The sequence below is a fragment of the Manduca sexta genome, unplaced genomic scaffold, assembly GCF_014839805.1.
Source record: "Manduca sexta isolate Smith_Timp_Sample1 unplaced genomic scaffold, JHU_Msex_v1.0 HiC_scaffold_1371, whole genome shotgun sequence".
Classification (NCBI taxonomy): Eukaryota; Metazoa; Arthropoda; class Insecta; order Lepidoptera; family Sphingidae; genus Manduca; species Manduca sexta.
This window is the reverse complement of record NW_023592229.1, coordinates 1-17098: the sequence shown is the minus strand read 5'-3', so window position 1 is coordinate 17098 and position 17098 is coordinate 1. Positions and strand designations below refer to the sequence as shown.

General features: G+C 36.4%; 1 protein-coding gene across 1 annotated transcript; it reads right to left on the bottom strand.

The window, feature by feature from the left end:
- Positions 1-1276: 1276 nt before the first annotated feature.
- Positions 1277-4833, bottom strand: LOC119191342 (myrosinase 1-like). Its single transcript, XM_037445241.1, has 5 exons — positions 4701-4833; positions 3571-3677; positions 2356-2670; positions 1704-1964; positions 1277-1389 (listed from the first exon to the last, which is right to left on the bottom strand). Exons 1-5 carry the CDS (start codon positions 4727-4729, stop codon positions 1292-1294), a joined length of 810 nt encoding a protein of 269 aa, XP_037301138.1. The 5' UTR covers positions 4730-4833; the 3' UTR covers positions 1277-1291.
- Positions 4834-17098: the final 12265 nt, after the last annotated feature.

Here is a 17098-nt window from a genome sequence, read left to right as displayed (position 1 = left end):
ATGTGCGTATTATTTGTGAATTATCGCTTGCTTTAACAGTGAAAAACATCGAGGAAATCTGCATGACTGAGGAGTTCTCTATCCAATTTCGAGGGTGTGTGAAGTCTACCAATCCGCACTAGGCCAGCGAGGTGGACTAAGGCCTAATCCCTCTCAATAGTAGAGGAGACCCGTGTCCAGCAGTGGGAAGTATATAATACAAGGCTGATATTATTATTATTAAAAACTTGTGTTTCGGAATTAATACGAGATAACAAAAGCTAAATTATCTATTAGTAAATATAAATGCTGGTTTCTTCAATTTGTAACACATTTCATATATTTATTTCCTGCACTGAATACGCTTAGTTATTATAGATTAATCTTATTTGGATATAAATATTTGTGTTTAAAAGTAAAATCGCTGTTTCGATCGTCGACCGACCGTCGATTAATCAGTAATATTAAACAATTACCCTTATTGGCATTATGATCATACTTTAAACGAGTATAACAAATAAAAACATGTTTGACTTTTACGGTATACGTAAACTAGATAAACGGCCCCCTGTTTAAAAACAAGATAAAGGATTTTATCGGTATCATAACATATTATATAACAAAGACCCCCGCCGCGTCTATCTATCTACTTGATAAACTCAAAACTACTCAACAGATTTCGATAAGATTTGGTATGGAGATAGTTTAAGATTCTGGTAAGGTCATAGTCTATATATCTTAGGGAAATTTACAGCGTGGCTTTATTCTGGAAAAACTCTGTCACACGTAAGGCGCCGTTTAAGTATTACGTAACGCAATTTGGGGACGGCAGTCTTGTAAAACGTTACGATGCGTAACAGGCGCGGGAGGGAGTCTCGTACAAAGAGTTATGTAACATTGTTTTTTTATTTTAAAACAATTACAAAGGTATTTTGCGACTTTCCGGTATTTTGCGTTAAATCATTGTGAATATTAGAAAAATTGTAATTTTAAAGTTAAATAACTTGGAGGATCGCGGGGACGTACAGGAAAGCGTTACGGCGCGTTACATGCGGACGTGGGAGGGTCAAAAATCTTCAAAAATTGCGTTACGTAATACTTGAACGGACCCTAAGTCGCAAGCAAAAGCTAATAAATCATATACAAAAAGTTAAGAAGACCATAACCAATGATCAAAAATATTTACATCTCTTAAGAAAGCATTGCCAATCTTTGCGATTGACACTCACTAACTGAAATACCAATGAGCAAACCTAATTGTAGAGCCTTTAAACATTAGAATTACCAAGGTCGAGACGATTTAAACGCCCCATTAACTTACTATGTATTCTCTAGCAGTTTCAGCCAACTCTTCATCTTCAGGGGAGAATGGCTCATACCACATCAAATGGTTGGCCAGGGATAGTTCACCTAAATAACAAAAAAAAAAAACAAACCATGTTAATGTTGTAAAACAATGCTGATATAAGATCGATAGTCGATTGACAGAAAACATAAATGATCCTACTGTTACTTAACCAATTAATTTAATACTTCGATCTAGATTCACAAAACAAAATCTTGAAACATAATAAATTATCTCAAATAAGGTTGGCAACGAAAATGTTAATATAGAACTTCACAAGCCCGTTGCAAGAACGTATTTACACTTCTATGCAATTTACACTCTATACAATTTACGGAATATTTACAAAAGCAACTCCTCTTTCCAAACTATAACTAACCTTGATACTTCGCCTTGAACTCCGCCTCATAAATCCTGTAAGCCTTCGCATGGGACAACAGAACATACTTATTACACAGATAGACTGCATTGTCAGGATCTTGCCAGCCTGGTGCCATGATCTCTGACCCGTGACCAATGTCGCAGATCGATGATGGCTCGTTGATAGTGATCCAGGACTTGACCCTGTCTCCGAAGTGGCTGAAGACCACGCGCGCGTAGTCTCCAAACCAGTCCACGATGAGGGGGTTGGTCCAGCCGCCTGGAATTGAAGAATAGTTTAGCGTGCCAAATGTCTGGATGTCGGCAGTTTTGGGACTCTCATGGCCATTCCATTTGATGTCAGTGTAGTTAACTATGTAAAATAGTTAAATGCTTACCGATTAGAGATATTTAATTCCTCGAGAGATGTCAGAATAATGCTAGTTTATTTTAAAGGTCGGCTTATCGTGGACAATTATTAGTTGAAGTTAACTTCTATTTCTGGTATATTATGCATTAAAATATTATATTAAGAAGAGGTAGACTGTCTTTATATAAAATGGAGCGGGCATCTGTATTACCTGAAGCTAAGTTGTCATCTTCGTTAATACCAAAGACATTATCGACACCTTGTCGACTTTGAAGTACAAGGCTCTTTATCAATTACTTACCCAAATCCTGAAGTCTCTGCGGCAGATCCCAATGATACAGCGTCACCATCGGCTGAATACCCTTCTCAAGGAGTCCGTCGATCAGGTTATTGTAATAGTTGAGTCCATCCTCGCTGATCTTGTTGGCGAATCCATTCGGCAGCAGCCGAGACCAGGCTATGGACATTCGGTAGAAGTGCAGGCCAAGATCGGAGGCCATTTCGATGTCACGTCTCCAGAGGCGGTAGGAGTCGCAGGCCACGTCTCCGGTGGAGTGGTCAGCTATGATGTGAGGCTTCTCGTGGACAAACCTATCCCAAATGTTTTCGCCTTTGTCTAAAATACGAAATGTCAATCAATATTTCATGGAGAATAAAAGCGGCGATAGTTTAGTTGGGTGTGGAACGGACTGCCAAGACAAATATCCGCAAGTTCCAATCCCAAGGCCACACACCTCTGACTTTTCTAAAATCATGTGTATATTCTTTGTGAATTATCATTCGCTTTAACGATGAAGGAAAACATCGTGAGGAAACCTGCACATTTGAGAAGTTCTCTATAGTAGTTTCGAGGGTGTGTAAAGTCCAACCAACCGACCAACCAACCCGCACTCGGCTAGCGTGGTGGACTAAGACCTAATTCTCCTCAGTAGTGGAGGAGGCCCGTGCCCAGCAGTGGGACAGTATATAATATAGGGTTGATATTATTATATTATTATTGTAAAAAGTTACCGAAGAAAAATATCGCGACTATAGGCAAGGAAATTAATAGTAATCGACGTGGTCTAGGGAGTTTAGATGAGGGTAATTCGGTCAAAAATCATCAAGGAAGACAAAAAATAAGATGTAAGTTCTTGCTCATTACCTTCCAGTGTACGAAGGGCTTTGAGAAAAACAAAAAAATGTCCTTGAATAAACCTTTTATCGCAGTTGAATGATACATGCAGCCCGCTTGATTGTAGGCGATACGACCATTTAGAATTACACAGCACGACGTGGTACTTTACTGAGCTCGTCTCGCGAAGACATAAGATGCTAAGCCTCATAATGCCCAGTAATTACTAGCTACAATGTCCTTCAAAGCGGAACACAACAGTGCATGCACACTGGGGCTTGGCGGTAAAATAAACATTACTTTTGTACCTACCCAGACGACCTCTCACATACGAGAGACCTACCACGAGTGAAGGCAATGATATTATTTTTCTTGCTCGCTAGAATACGTATAAAAACAAACCACTGGCATTCCAGCCGCCTTCCACTTGGTACGCTGCTGACGCGGCTCCGAACTGGAACCCTGGGGGGAAGTCCAGATCCTCGCATGTCACTGCTGCTACCAGCAAGCTAGGAAAAGCAAATGTTATATAACATCAATACTTAAGTTAAAGGAACACCAAACTAAACTAACATCACAAACGAGATGTAATGAAATGGAGAAAGATTATCTACCAAATATTTGAGTTCTATCTTTAAATATAGAGCCGCTATAGCCTAGTTGGGTGTGCAACGGACTGTCGAGACGAATGTAAGCAGGTTCAAATCCCAAGAGCACACACCTCTGACTGCTAAAATTATGTGTGTATTCTGTGAAGGAAAACATCGTGAGGAAACCTGCACATCTCAAAAGTTCTCTATAGGAATTTCGAAGGTGTGTGAAGTCTACCAATCCGCACTAGGCCGGCGTGGTGGACTAAGGCCTAATTCCTCTCAGTAGTAGAGGAGGCCCGTGCTCAGCAGTGGGTAAGTATATAATACAGGGCTGATATTATTATTATTATTATTCTTTGTGAATTATCGCCTGCTTTAACGGTGAAGGAAAACATCGTAAGGTAACCTGTATCCCTGAGTTCTATATGGGAATTTTGAGAATGGTTGAACAGAAATATATTTAATGTAAATACATTTCATCAGATTTATTATGCGTCCTATGATCAAAAGACACAGGTATGGCCATATCTGTGACAAAGGCATTAACAATAAACCTACTGAATTATTTACAATTGATAATTTGAAACTTAAAACATTGCAGTAACGATTAAGCGTGATAACAAATAAATCTGTTTATCGTAAACATTTCAATTTTAATATCGATGGTTGAAACGGTAATTGACATGAGAATTTTTTTTTTGAAAATTTTTAATTATTTTAAAATAACAGAAAATAGTGCTGTCTTAAAATATTTGTATGAAAATTTTTAATTATTTTAAAATAACAGAAAATAGTGCTGATCTTAAATATATATGAAACTAAGTGTCGCAAAAACTGTCGTTTAAGTCAAATCAACCGTCGATATCAATTTTTACACCATATTATTCAACTAGATTATGTAAAAATTACTTCAAATAATTAAATATTGGGCTGTCTTACCTAAACAGGACTATCCTTAAAGAGAACATGTCGATTACTGAATGGTGGAAGTTTGATTATTATCGTATCAAACGCAAATTTCGTGTGGACAGCTAGTTCACGCGTTACTTTGCGTATAGTATTTAGGCTTGCGTAATCATAAGTATGTTCGTGTAAAATAGCCTTAAGATAATGTAACAGGGGACAGAGGGGCTTGTTGTAAATAAGAACAACGGTATATCTTCAGATCAACATTATTAATTAACCAATTAATAAATACTACAACTCTTCATTTATAAATTCATGTTGAAAAAACAACTAAGTATTTATTACACAAATAACATTTTGAGGCTAGTTGTAACACCTAATAGGGTGAGAAGGAACAGTAAAAAGGAAATATAACCATTTTATATGATAAAAAAACCAATGACGTTTTACAAATAGACGCGTCATACATAACGTGACCAGACGTCCCGTTTTGAACGCGACCGTCCCTTTTTTCGGTAATCTGTCCCGGTGTCCCCACAAAAAACTCGGGGACGTAAAATTGTCCCGTTTTTCGAAACCGTGCCAAAATTTAAGAGCCGACCGGGCTGCTACTTGACTACAACGCCTACGAATCTTTTCTCTAATGAATAATATGTGGACATCTGAAAAAACTCAGTTATAGATTCCAGTTCTGAAAACGATTTTAATAACTAAAGTCAATGTATAAAAAAAACAGCTATAATAAAATAAATTTGTTCTTCAGACAGATATAAATAAAACTGAACATTTGTATCTTACATAATATTTTTTATTAATATTTATCTAATAATTTAATCCTATCTTATTTTAATAATATTATAATGCAAAAGTTTGTAAAAAGGTTTGCATCTTTTGTATATTTGTCAGAAGTAAACGCAGAAACAGCTGAACAGATTTGTATACAATTTTGTATTTAGATCAAGTTTTGCTTCTTAATTTTAATGGGAAAACGCAATTTTCCGAGTTTTCATACGTGCAATGCTCGGCCGCCGAAGTATAAATTTTCTAATAAGCGTGTGTTGTTTTTTTCCATTGAGAACCTATACTTGACGTAAATAAACCGATGTCCCGTTTTGAGACGAAAAATAAATGGTCACGTTAGTCATACACTAACAAAATGGCACATAAAAAACGGCGCATTATTTGCTATGGTTCCTGTAGATATAATTACAAATTGGCTCGAAGAAGGAATAAAGAGATGCAGCATACATTCGTTGGAAAAGGATATATATACATCGACAATTACGTAACAACGTTAGTGCCGCACGCTCATTGGCCGTTAAGTCAGGCAATTACCTTACTTTCGTCTTGCCAGTATTGAGCTCGGACAACGTATCTATGTAATAAAAACATCTTAGAAAAAAACTATGCGATTGATTCATGCTAAACTTTGTATGAAAAAAACATACCTAGATATGTATATTTTTATTTAAAATTTCGTCATATTAAATTTATTAACATTATATATTATTTTCGTCATATTAAATTTATTATAAAATTAACATAAAAATAATTAATATGCATGGATATTTCGGCCTTTAAAATTTCGTCATATTAAATTTTAAAGGCCGAAATATCCATGCATATTAATTATTTTTACGTTTTTCTTTCAACTGCGAGAACTAATTACTAACTAGACGTGAATTTAAATTCTTTACTTGTCAATACTTGTTTAGTTACCCAGATTAAAGGTGAAACAAAATGTATGAAAATGGACCTTAAGCTATAACCTTAATGGATGATATTTGGCACGATGTCTGCAAAGGTGAAAACGAGTATGTGGTTTCATTTAGTAACGCAATGTCAAAATGATCCTGTATTTACGCGAATGCTAGACATTAAAATTAAACTATTTTACGGATTTTATCGCGGTTTTCATATTTTACTTTTTCTCCCGACGTTTCGAAGATTTTGCAGCCAAATTGTTCGTAGATAACCAACGCAACGATGAAGCAAAGTCAAAGTTACAATATCTACCTACATTTTACAATTATACAACTTTTTAAATTTTAGCTGTTGGTGGTCTGATCTACGCAGAATGAGCTCACAGTGTCTTGAAATCTGGCAGCCGGTCTTTTGGGTTCCGATTTAATTAAAAGTAAAACTGGATCCCAATAATAATTAAGTTATATATTAAACTTAAAAAAAGTTGAAGTTCGTGGTAAAAAAGTCGTGTGTGACTTACCCCTGTTACAAAAATCCCCTCGATCCCCTACAAATAATTTTGTTTCTCATGTTGATTTTATTAGCATCTTCATATCCATCACACTCTTATGAGAGGTTGATAAGGCCCAGTTTCCAATATGTTGCTGTAATGTCTCTTAGTTTTTTTTTTTATTTCCCGTCTGGTTTATTTATCATCAAATATCGGGCAAAAAATAAAGTAAAACACGAAACCGTTTTTTGAATTGTAAAATGGGCGTAGTTCGTATCATACTTTAATATTATATATATATTACAAGCTTTTACTCGCGGCTTTGTACGCGTGAAGGAGTGTTCCGGGATAATTTTACTTCCGACTTACTTGATATATAATAATATCAGCCCTGTATTATATACTTGCCCACTGCTGAACACGGGCCTCCTCTACTACTGAGAGGGATTAGGTTTTTGCGGATTGTTTGATTGCCAGTGCAGATTGGTAGACTTCACACACCTTCGAAATTCATATAGAGAACTTCTCAGATGTGCAGGTTTTCTCACGATGTTTTCCTTCACCGTTAAAGCGAACGATAAATTCACAAAGAATACACACATGATTTTAGAAAAGTCAGAGGTGTGTGCCCTTTGGATTTGAACCTGCGGACATTCGTTTTGGCAGTCCGTTCTGTTGTAAATATGGTATATGTTCTTAGTAATTAAATAAAGTTAGTAAAAAGATGTTATTGACACGAGTGTTTATTTCGGACTAAAGAGAAGTAACTATGGCAAACAAAATACAATTAGTTCTAAAAATAGAACATATAAAAAAATAATAAGTCACGACGAAGGTTACAATCTCCAACAGCCGCCCTTAATCGCAGTTGTGACAGAAACAAAACAAATAAAATAATTAAGTTTCTAAACCTAAGTTAACTACACATCGTTTGTGTGCTAGAGGTCCGAGGGCCTTCGTTAGTACATCAGCAGGCATATCGTTACTTTTTATATATTCTAACTTAACAATATTATTAGATACCTTTTCCCTAATAAAGTGAAACCTAGTATCTATATGCTTCGTCCTGCTGTGGTGTACAGGATTTCGAACAAGATTAATGGCACTTTGGCTGTCAGAAGCTAAGTTAACTGAACAAAGTATACCTGTTATCTCGTATATAAACCGACGTAAGTAACACGCTTCCTTCGTGGCAGACGCTAATGCCATATATTCTGACTCGGCCGAACTTAACGCAACAGTAGGTTGCTTCTTGGATTCCCATGATACTGGACCTCCACTTAACTTGTAAACATAACCGGTGTATGACCTTCTGTCGATTGGACAGTTTGCCCAGTCTGCGTCACAAAAACCCTTTAAAGGTTCTCTATTCTTCCTGTAAACCAATGAATAGTTTAGGGTACCTTTTAGGTATTGCAGAATCCTTTTAGCAGCATTCCAGTGTTCTTTAGTAAAACACGTATTAAATTGACTTAAATAGCTCGTGGCGTAAGCGATGTCTGGTCGTGTGTTTACCGCTAGATACATGAGGCATCCTATTAAGTTTTGATAAGGATAAGACTCACCGACTTGACCATCCATTCTTTTTTCCATATTCTTTTTAATTAATGGAGTATCCACGGCCTTACAATCCTTCATATTAAATTTTTCTAATATAGAAAGAATATAATTTCGCTGGTTCAACCTTATACTCTCGGAATCACTTTCAACTTGTAGTCCCAAATAACATTTCAGTATTCCGAGATCTTTTAATGAAAAATATTTCGACAAATCATTCTTGACAGTGTCAAATGTCAAATCAGAATTAAAGAAGACTATTATGTCATCAACAAAGATTCCTAATATTACAAGTTCTTTACCAAAAGTTTAGTATACACACAAGGTTCGGAAGGAGTTCCTATGAAACCTATTTTAGAAAGCGTTTCATTTAACTTTTATTCCAAGCTCGCGGTGCCTGTTTAAGACCGTAAAGAGATTTCTTCAATAAACAAACTTTGTTTTCTTTACCCTTTTCAATAAAACCAAGAGGTTGCTCCATGAAAACTTCTTCTTCTAAATCTCCGTTAAGGAAAGCTGTATCGACATCTAAGTGCTTCATTCTCAACTTCATATCTGCAGCTATCGCAAACAACGTGCGGAGGGAAGAATGACGAATCACTGGTGCGAACGTCTCCTTGTAGTCTACACTTTCAACTTGATGAAAACCTTTGACGACGAGTCTCGCTTTATACTTGATAATATTACCATAAGCATCCCTTTTAATTTTGTAAATCCATTTACATGGTATAACCTTTTGTTAGGTCTATCTACTAAATTCCATGTATGGAGTTTCCTTAAGGAACTATACTCATCAACCATAGCATGTTGCCACTTATGAGCATCATCGGCATGAGTAGCTTCGTAATATGTCGTAGGTTCATTAGAATCTACCATTGACGTATTGTAAGCTTTATAAAAATTTGTTGCTTTTCTATCTCTGGAAGGGTATCTGCGCTCAGGGTGCGATTCCTGTTCCAAATTCGCTGTCACTTCTTCCACACTAGGCATCCTTAAGTCACTGAGAGACTCTCGCTCTTCCAGAGTCACTGACTCTTTTGCACTTTCTAGATTTACTGGTAAAGTTGCTTCAGCCGCCGGGCTGATATTCTCATCACAGTCATAGAATTGACAGTCATGATCAAACTCAGACTCAATCTCTTTTGCTCATCAAATAACAATATAGATTCTGACTGTGCGACAGATTGCTTCTGCTTTAGCGCTGTAAAGCAATTTTCAAAAAGGTTGCATCTCTGGATATAATAACTTTTCGTGGGTTAGCAGGATCCCTAAAAATATAAGTGCCTGGATTTTTAGAATAACCGACGAAAATTGCTTCCCTGTGCCTTGACATCTAATTTCTTCCTGTGACACGAAGGTATATGGACTAGAGCTCTACAACCAAACACTTTTAGATGGCTAAGATCACCTTTTCGTCCATACCATTTGTCATAAGGAATTTGTCCACCTAAGGCTCGATGAGGAGACCTATTCTTAAGGTAAATGGCAACTTGGAATGCATCTTCCCAGAATGCTTTCGGTAGTGAACTTTCAGATAGCAACGTTCTTGCCTTTTCTGTAACCGAACGATGGGTGCGTTCCGCTACTCCAACTTGCTGAGGACTATAAGGCGTCGTTGTTTGATGTTCAATACCTTTTGAAGCAAGATAATCAACAAACTCTTTATTCACGAACTCCTTACCTCCATCAGTCCTAATTGCTTTAATTGTTTTATCTAACTGATTTTCAACAAAACATTGAAACACACAAAATATATCTTTGACTTCTGTTTTAGAAGAAATAAAATAAGCAAACACTTTTCGCGTATAATCGTCTACTATTGTCAACATATATCTATTTCCTTGAAAAGAAGTTGTAGACACCGGTCCCATCAAATCCATATGGATCAGTTCCAAAGGGAAGTAGCCCTATTAAACGCTAACCTTTTGAAAGGTTTTCTTGCTTGTTTACCTTCCACGCAAGCGATACAACTAGTTTTATCTACTCCTGTATACTTTATACCTACCTTGTGATTTTTCAGTTGGTTCATGCCTATACGACACAAATGTCCTAACCTTTTGTGCCAAATTTGATAACTATCCTGACAGCCAGAGTGCACATCTTGTGTCAAAAAATTATCCGCCACATTCTCGGAAACATTTACAGTACCATCTAAAACGTACAGTCCACCACAGGGCGAGGCATGAGCAACAGATTCACCTGTAAAATTAAAAGTATCAGATTTATAAAAGTTACATCCATTTTTATCAAAAACACAAATAAAACCCTTTTCAACAGTTTTATATACAGATAACAAACTAGCTTTCAAATCTGGTATATAAGCAACATCACTAATATTGTTGACCACGTTCTCGGGCGTGTTTATTGAAATATTTCCAATTCCGCAGCACTTAATCTGTTCTCCATTTGCGACAGTAACAGTACCTTGATTCTGTATCGAGATATTCTGAAACCAGTCCCGTCTAGAAGTCATGTGTCTAGTACAACCTGAATCTACATAAATTATGTCCTTTCTTGGGTTTCCAGAAGTATTAAGACTTGTAAATATCGTATCATTGGTATTTACCGCATTGCCTTTCTCCTTCTTGTTTCTCTGTGGACAGTCTGGTCTCTTATGTCCAGGTGTCTTGCACTCATAACAAACTATATTCTTCTTCATTGACTTAGGCTTCTTCTTCGCATGAAAGACAGAGTCTAATGATGTAGCCACATCTTTGGACATTTCATTAAGCAGTTTTGTTTTCACCAACTCTGTAGTCACGTCTACATTGCAATTTTCTAAAGCCATAATGAGAGGTTCATACCTTGGAGTTAGACCTCCCAAAAGTATTGCAGCAATAGACTTGTCCTCTATGACTACATCAATATCCGCAAGATCCTGTGCGGTTGACATAACTGCGTTAATATATAGTTCAATATTTTTGAACTCTGATAGACTCAACCTGTACAGTCTACGCTCCAAAAATAATCTTCGTCCTATTCCCTTATCTTCAAAGGCTTTTTGCAAACAAGTCCATGCCTCAGATGCAGTTTTCGCACATCTTATATGGGTTATCGCTGCACCTTCTACTGATAAGCATATCTTTGCTAATGCCTTTGCGTCTTTGCGTACCTTTGTAGAGGCAGGGGTTGTGTCTCCATCTCGGTATCCACTAATTGTTTCCCATAAATCCTCATGGATAAGGTAATTTCGCATCTTGAACTTCCAAGTCGGATATCCATCTTTTATCCTCAAACAAGGAAATGGAAAAGATGTGATCGACGCAGGGGAATTTTTCATACTCGAAACATCTCCAGATTCATGTGACATTTTCAGACTATTACTATTTCCTAGTCACACAAAAAATATATTCAACTTTATTTTACTAAAAAACGTGAAAAAATCTAAGAACTAAGCGTTCGTGCTGATAACGTGTTGTAAATATGGTATATGTTCTTAGTAATTAAATAAAGTTAGTAAAAGATGTTATTGACACGAGTGTTTATTTCGGACTAAAGAGAAGTAACTATGGCAAACAAAATACAATTAGTTCTAAAAATAGAACATATAAAAAATAATAAGTCACGACGAAGGTTACAATCTCCAACACGTTCCACATCCAACTAGGCTATCGCCGTTTTACTTACTTGATATATATCGTTATATTATAACCAAATTACACAAAATTATTGTAAATTATAGCCTATGTGTTATTCTGATGTATAACCAATATTACTGTAAAGTTACAACCAAATCCGTTTAGTAGTTTTTTCGTGAAAGAGGAACAAACGTACATACATTCATCCTCATAAACTTTCGAATTTATAATATTACTAAGGGCATGTTTCACAAGTTTCAAGTAACTTTTATTTGACAGTTATCGTATTAAACAACTAATATAGTACATATATATCGATGGCTAATGTAGCTAGTACTCATTTTACACCATTTGTTTAATTTTAAACATTTGACATTTTGATATGACAGTGACTACATTAGTATGTAAAAATGATTGCAATCTTTGCAAGATAAGGCTCGCCCCTTGGTCTAAACACTTCAAATACTTAAAATATGTTTTCGTTGTCTGTCAAAACATAATCTATCTAGATAAGATCACAAACATCATTTGAACTACAGATAAGAGTGACGCACGCTGCAAACAAAAAAAAGTACTCGACAAAAATAGCAATGCTCGCTTTGCCTGGATAAAAGAGCCGACTTCTTAAGATGTTCTCTGCAGCAATACAACACGCTTATTGTATTTTTATCAGCTATCTACCGGAATGAAATATAAAGAAAAAGAAGTTAAAAATATTTTTTTATGGCAGTATTACTATACTGCCATAAAAAAATATTTTTAACTTCTTTTTTTTATATTCTACCCGAATGAAACATAAAGAATAAAATATTTTTTTTGTTTTTTTTTTTATGCCAGTATAGACAGACGAGCTAGCGGCCCGCTTGATTATAAGCGGCCTCCGCCAAGAGCGTCCCCAGCTGATGGCCCAGGGGGTGGGGAGGGGGGGTTGTCAAGTTGATATGGAGAATGAGAAAAGTATGAATTGTAGGTAAAGTCGAGAGCACATGTGCTTCCACCACTCGCCCTCTCCCGCTTTAACAATAACATAGAGCAGAGCGTAATTGAGCGTACGGAATATTAGGAATGGAATTAGTGAATTCATTCGAGTTACGACGTATAGGAATGATCGATCAAACAAGTCAAGTCAAAGACTTAGGACTTTGGTTGCTTTACATTTAGCTACGTTTATAGAATCTCTAGGAGGGGGCAGCTGCCCTACCTGTCCCTCCTTGCCAACGCCTTTGGCTATCGCTGCTCATGGACTCGGCGCCAAGGACACAGGTAAGTCGCTGCCTGCCGTAGGGACAATACTCTTTTCAAAAGTCATATTTATATGTTATTTTAATATGAATATTGTCATTCATTTCATAACAGTGGCACTAAAATTGTTGATTCCCGTGCATCTCCTCCTAAAATACGCAAAATTTAAAATTAAATAGAAAATTTAAATAGAAATAATTTGAAAGTTTTTTTCAAAAAGATCTATAATTTTTTAATAATTTACTCGTAAATCATTCCATATTCCTGCTTTAATTTATGCACCCAAATATGTATGGAACGAATGGTCAAGATCGTTTGGTCGGTAGAGGGTCTTAATCCAGAAGTTTTAATGTGACAAAGTGTCAAAACTCATTTAGCGGTTTATGCAGTTCGTTTCCTTCTAACAAACGTCTTCGCAAAGTGACTCCACTGCGCCTGATGGTAAGTGGAGTGGGGTCCAATAGAATGTCGACTGACGAGAGATGATTACCCCTCGACAGTCGACACAATTATGCCGGCCTGTTGGAACTGCATACACAGGCTGATCCCGAAACGCGACACACTTACGTGGGCCACTATTGCGGGTTTTAACACCTCGTGTCAGTGGTTGCTATCCGGGCGTATATCCTACCACCAGTACGTGGTATTAATAATAATAATATTTTATATGAATATTATACACCGTGATTTTAGTCATTTTGGAACTAAAATGTGGTTACTTACAACAATTTGTAGGACCAAAAAAGAATTGTGAATTAATTGTATTCTGTTGATTATAATTAATAAAAAAATGTTTTTGATAATATTTTTCACTCGTTCGAGTTTGATAACGATAGTAAAGTCGCGACAATTAATTCATAGTTATAATTGGCACCGATCGTAGTAATGCGACATTAGTTTGCATTACTACGAGCTCTCATTTATTATTTTACGAATAATTAATTAAACATTAATTTTAATTTTTATAAAAAATAGTTTTATTTTATTACATTGGTATTTTTTTAAACTCTCTTAAGAAAAAAAAAAGGTTTTAAAACGACTATAAAATCACGGTGTATAATTAAATTTCACAGTAATCGGATTTAACACAAAGAATTGTGAGGAGTAAGAAGCGGCGAATATATGGCAGTTTTTGCACTGTCAAACTATTATCGATATTATTTTCATTGCAATAATATTCAAAATGAATTAAAACAACTATATAATGCAATTAACTGATAGTAAAAATTCTCCGCGCCGCGCTCCGCCATATAGCAGCCGGCCCTAAGATGACACCAATGTAAGACTTTAACAATCGCATTATTACAAAAACTTACGTAGCATACAATCAACGTTCGAGAAGAAAGGCCGCACTTCGATCCACTGAACCCCCCCCCCCCCGCCACCAGCCTACGCTCACGATAGTACGCTACTGAAATGACGTATACCTATTTTTTGCAAGTGATGTGCACAATTTGCTAAAAATGCGCCAGATAAGATTAGACAATATTTGGCCTTAAACAGCATACCGTGTGTACTTGAAATATTATGTAAGCCAGGCAAATGGGTCGTATCTGCCGCCTATGAACACGAAACCTAAAGAATTATGGATGCAGCTGGGCTTAGACAAGGGATGAGTATTAAGGAAAGAGAGGGAGTCATAATATTTACCAAATACACAAAACGAAGCGGCGATATTCTAGTTGGTTGTAGAACGGACTGCCGAGACGAATGTCCGCAGATTCAAAACCCAACCTCTGACTTTTCTAAAATTATGTATGTATTCTTTGTGAATTGTCGCTTGCTTTAACGGTGAAGGAAAACATCGTGAGGAAACCTGCACACCTGAGAAGTTCTATATAAGAATTTCGAAGGTGTGTGAAGTCTACCAATCCGCACTAGGCCAGCGTGGTGGACTAAGGCTTAATCCCTTTCAGTAACAGCGTAGGCCCGTGCCCAACAGTGGGACAGTATATAATACAGGGCTAATATTTTTTTATTATTATATACACGAAGCAAAACAGCAAGCTGTAGCTGATAGAGTGGTACTATCTTGGTAGAATCGGCCCATTCTTGCTGTAAACATACCTATACTAAAGTGGCGTATGGTAAATTTTTCCGAAAGAGAACCCGACAGAACATGTATATATATACACGAAATGTATGACATGTATATATATACACGAAAACGGACTGCAAATCGTTCGAATAATAATTAAAATAAAATAAAATGCTTCATTCATCACGAAGGCGAACATAGTTGCACTTATGATAAGTCAAGGTACGTAAGAATATTTAATTATTACTCAGATAAAGTCGCTTATATAAACTAAGGACAATTTATATCTATCTATATATATAAAAATGAATCCCTATTTCCCTTGGTCACGCCATCACGCGTGAACGGCTGGACCGATTTCACTTTTTTTTGTTATTTTTGTTAATGTCAGGAGAAGGTTCTTATGAAACAAAAAATTCAAAAAATTGCACGGAGAATTAGAAAATTTAAGAAAACTTAACGAACATATTAATTTTATATAACTGTCAATTGTTTGAAATAACTGTTAGCGATTGACAGAATGCGCGCTGCAAATTCATAGTTAAGACGGGACAACATCTGTTGGGTCAACTAGTATATAATATTAAAGGCTACATAAATTCTACATAAAGGATAGCGAGCAAGAATTGGGTTATATGCACCTTTCGCCACTGCTGTACTACAATATGTTGAAATAACATAGGGCCTCACGACTGAGAAATTTTCTACAAGAATCATGGATTCAGGGATAGGTCCTATGCCACTTTAAGGTGCGACTATTTATATATAAAAATGACTGACCTCCTGGGACATTAGGGTAATACTCAAACATTACTTCAATCTGCTATTCCGTTGTTTAAAAGGACTAACAAAAAATACACTGCTGTATTGATTTAAATAATTGTAGAAGACGGGTAAAAACAAATAGCAATGTTGTTAATCTACATTTTGCTCTTGAGGTGCATTTTTACGAATGATATTATTATTATGGCAATTCTCTTTATTTTTAAGGTTTTTTTTTTTTACATTGTATATGTATATTCTTAAAGAAACCATATATATAAAAATATAAAAAAATAATGATGGCGATGGAGATGGCGAAGCTCAGACCCAAGCCACCGGCGGTTAGGGATTCAAAGTGAGGAATCTCCATTACGCGCCGTGTCCAGCAATACTGCCTTCTGCATCTGGCCTCCGACGCAACGGCCAATTGAGAGCTTCTGAAGATGTTGGTCGAGGCTCTTTCGTATCAATCCATGCGCAGATAGGACAATCGACAATTATTATTATTATTATTTTTGCCTTGATAGGCAAACGAACTGATAATGATGAAAAACGAACTGATGATATGCAATGCCAAGTCCAAGCCAAGCTGTGCCGTATTAAAAACAAACAATGTTATAGCCCTGTAATAATATACTTTATCCCATCGCTGGGGTGTTGACTTTAATCATCATATTATGCATTTTAATTAAGTATTGCGTATTCCATAAGGGTCCATCCGTAAATTAGATCACGCAAATTTCATGATATTTTTAAACACGCGTCATCACATTTGCGCACAATCCTACTCCTTTACTGTCGCATGTTTGGCATGATAAACAGTAGAAACACCATCCAACACCTTGAATTACAAAATATTTTTTGGTATTCCACTGCGCTCGCCATCCTGAGACATGAGATGTTGTCTTATTATGTCCAGTAGTTACACTGGCTACAATGTTTTACAAACCGAAACACAACAGTTACTACACGCTGCTGCTTGGCGGCAGAAATAGACATTGCGGTGATACCTACCCAGGCGGACTCTCACATATGAAAGACCAACCAGTAGTAAACTATA

Coding starts and splice junctions, on each gene's coding strand:
- LOC119191342 (XM_037445241.1), bottom strand. CDS start 4,729: ATGTTCTCTTTAAGGATAGTCCTGTTTAG. Junction 3,678..4,700: donor TTAAGGATAGTCCTGTTTAG/GTAAGACAGCCC, acceptor TGCTTTTCCTAG/CTTGCTGGTAGCAGCAGTGA. Junction 1,965..2,355: donor GCAGAGACTTCAGGATTTGG/GTAAGTAATTGA, acceptor CTTCAATTCCAG/GCGGCTGGACCAACCCCCTC.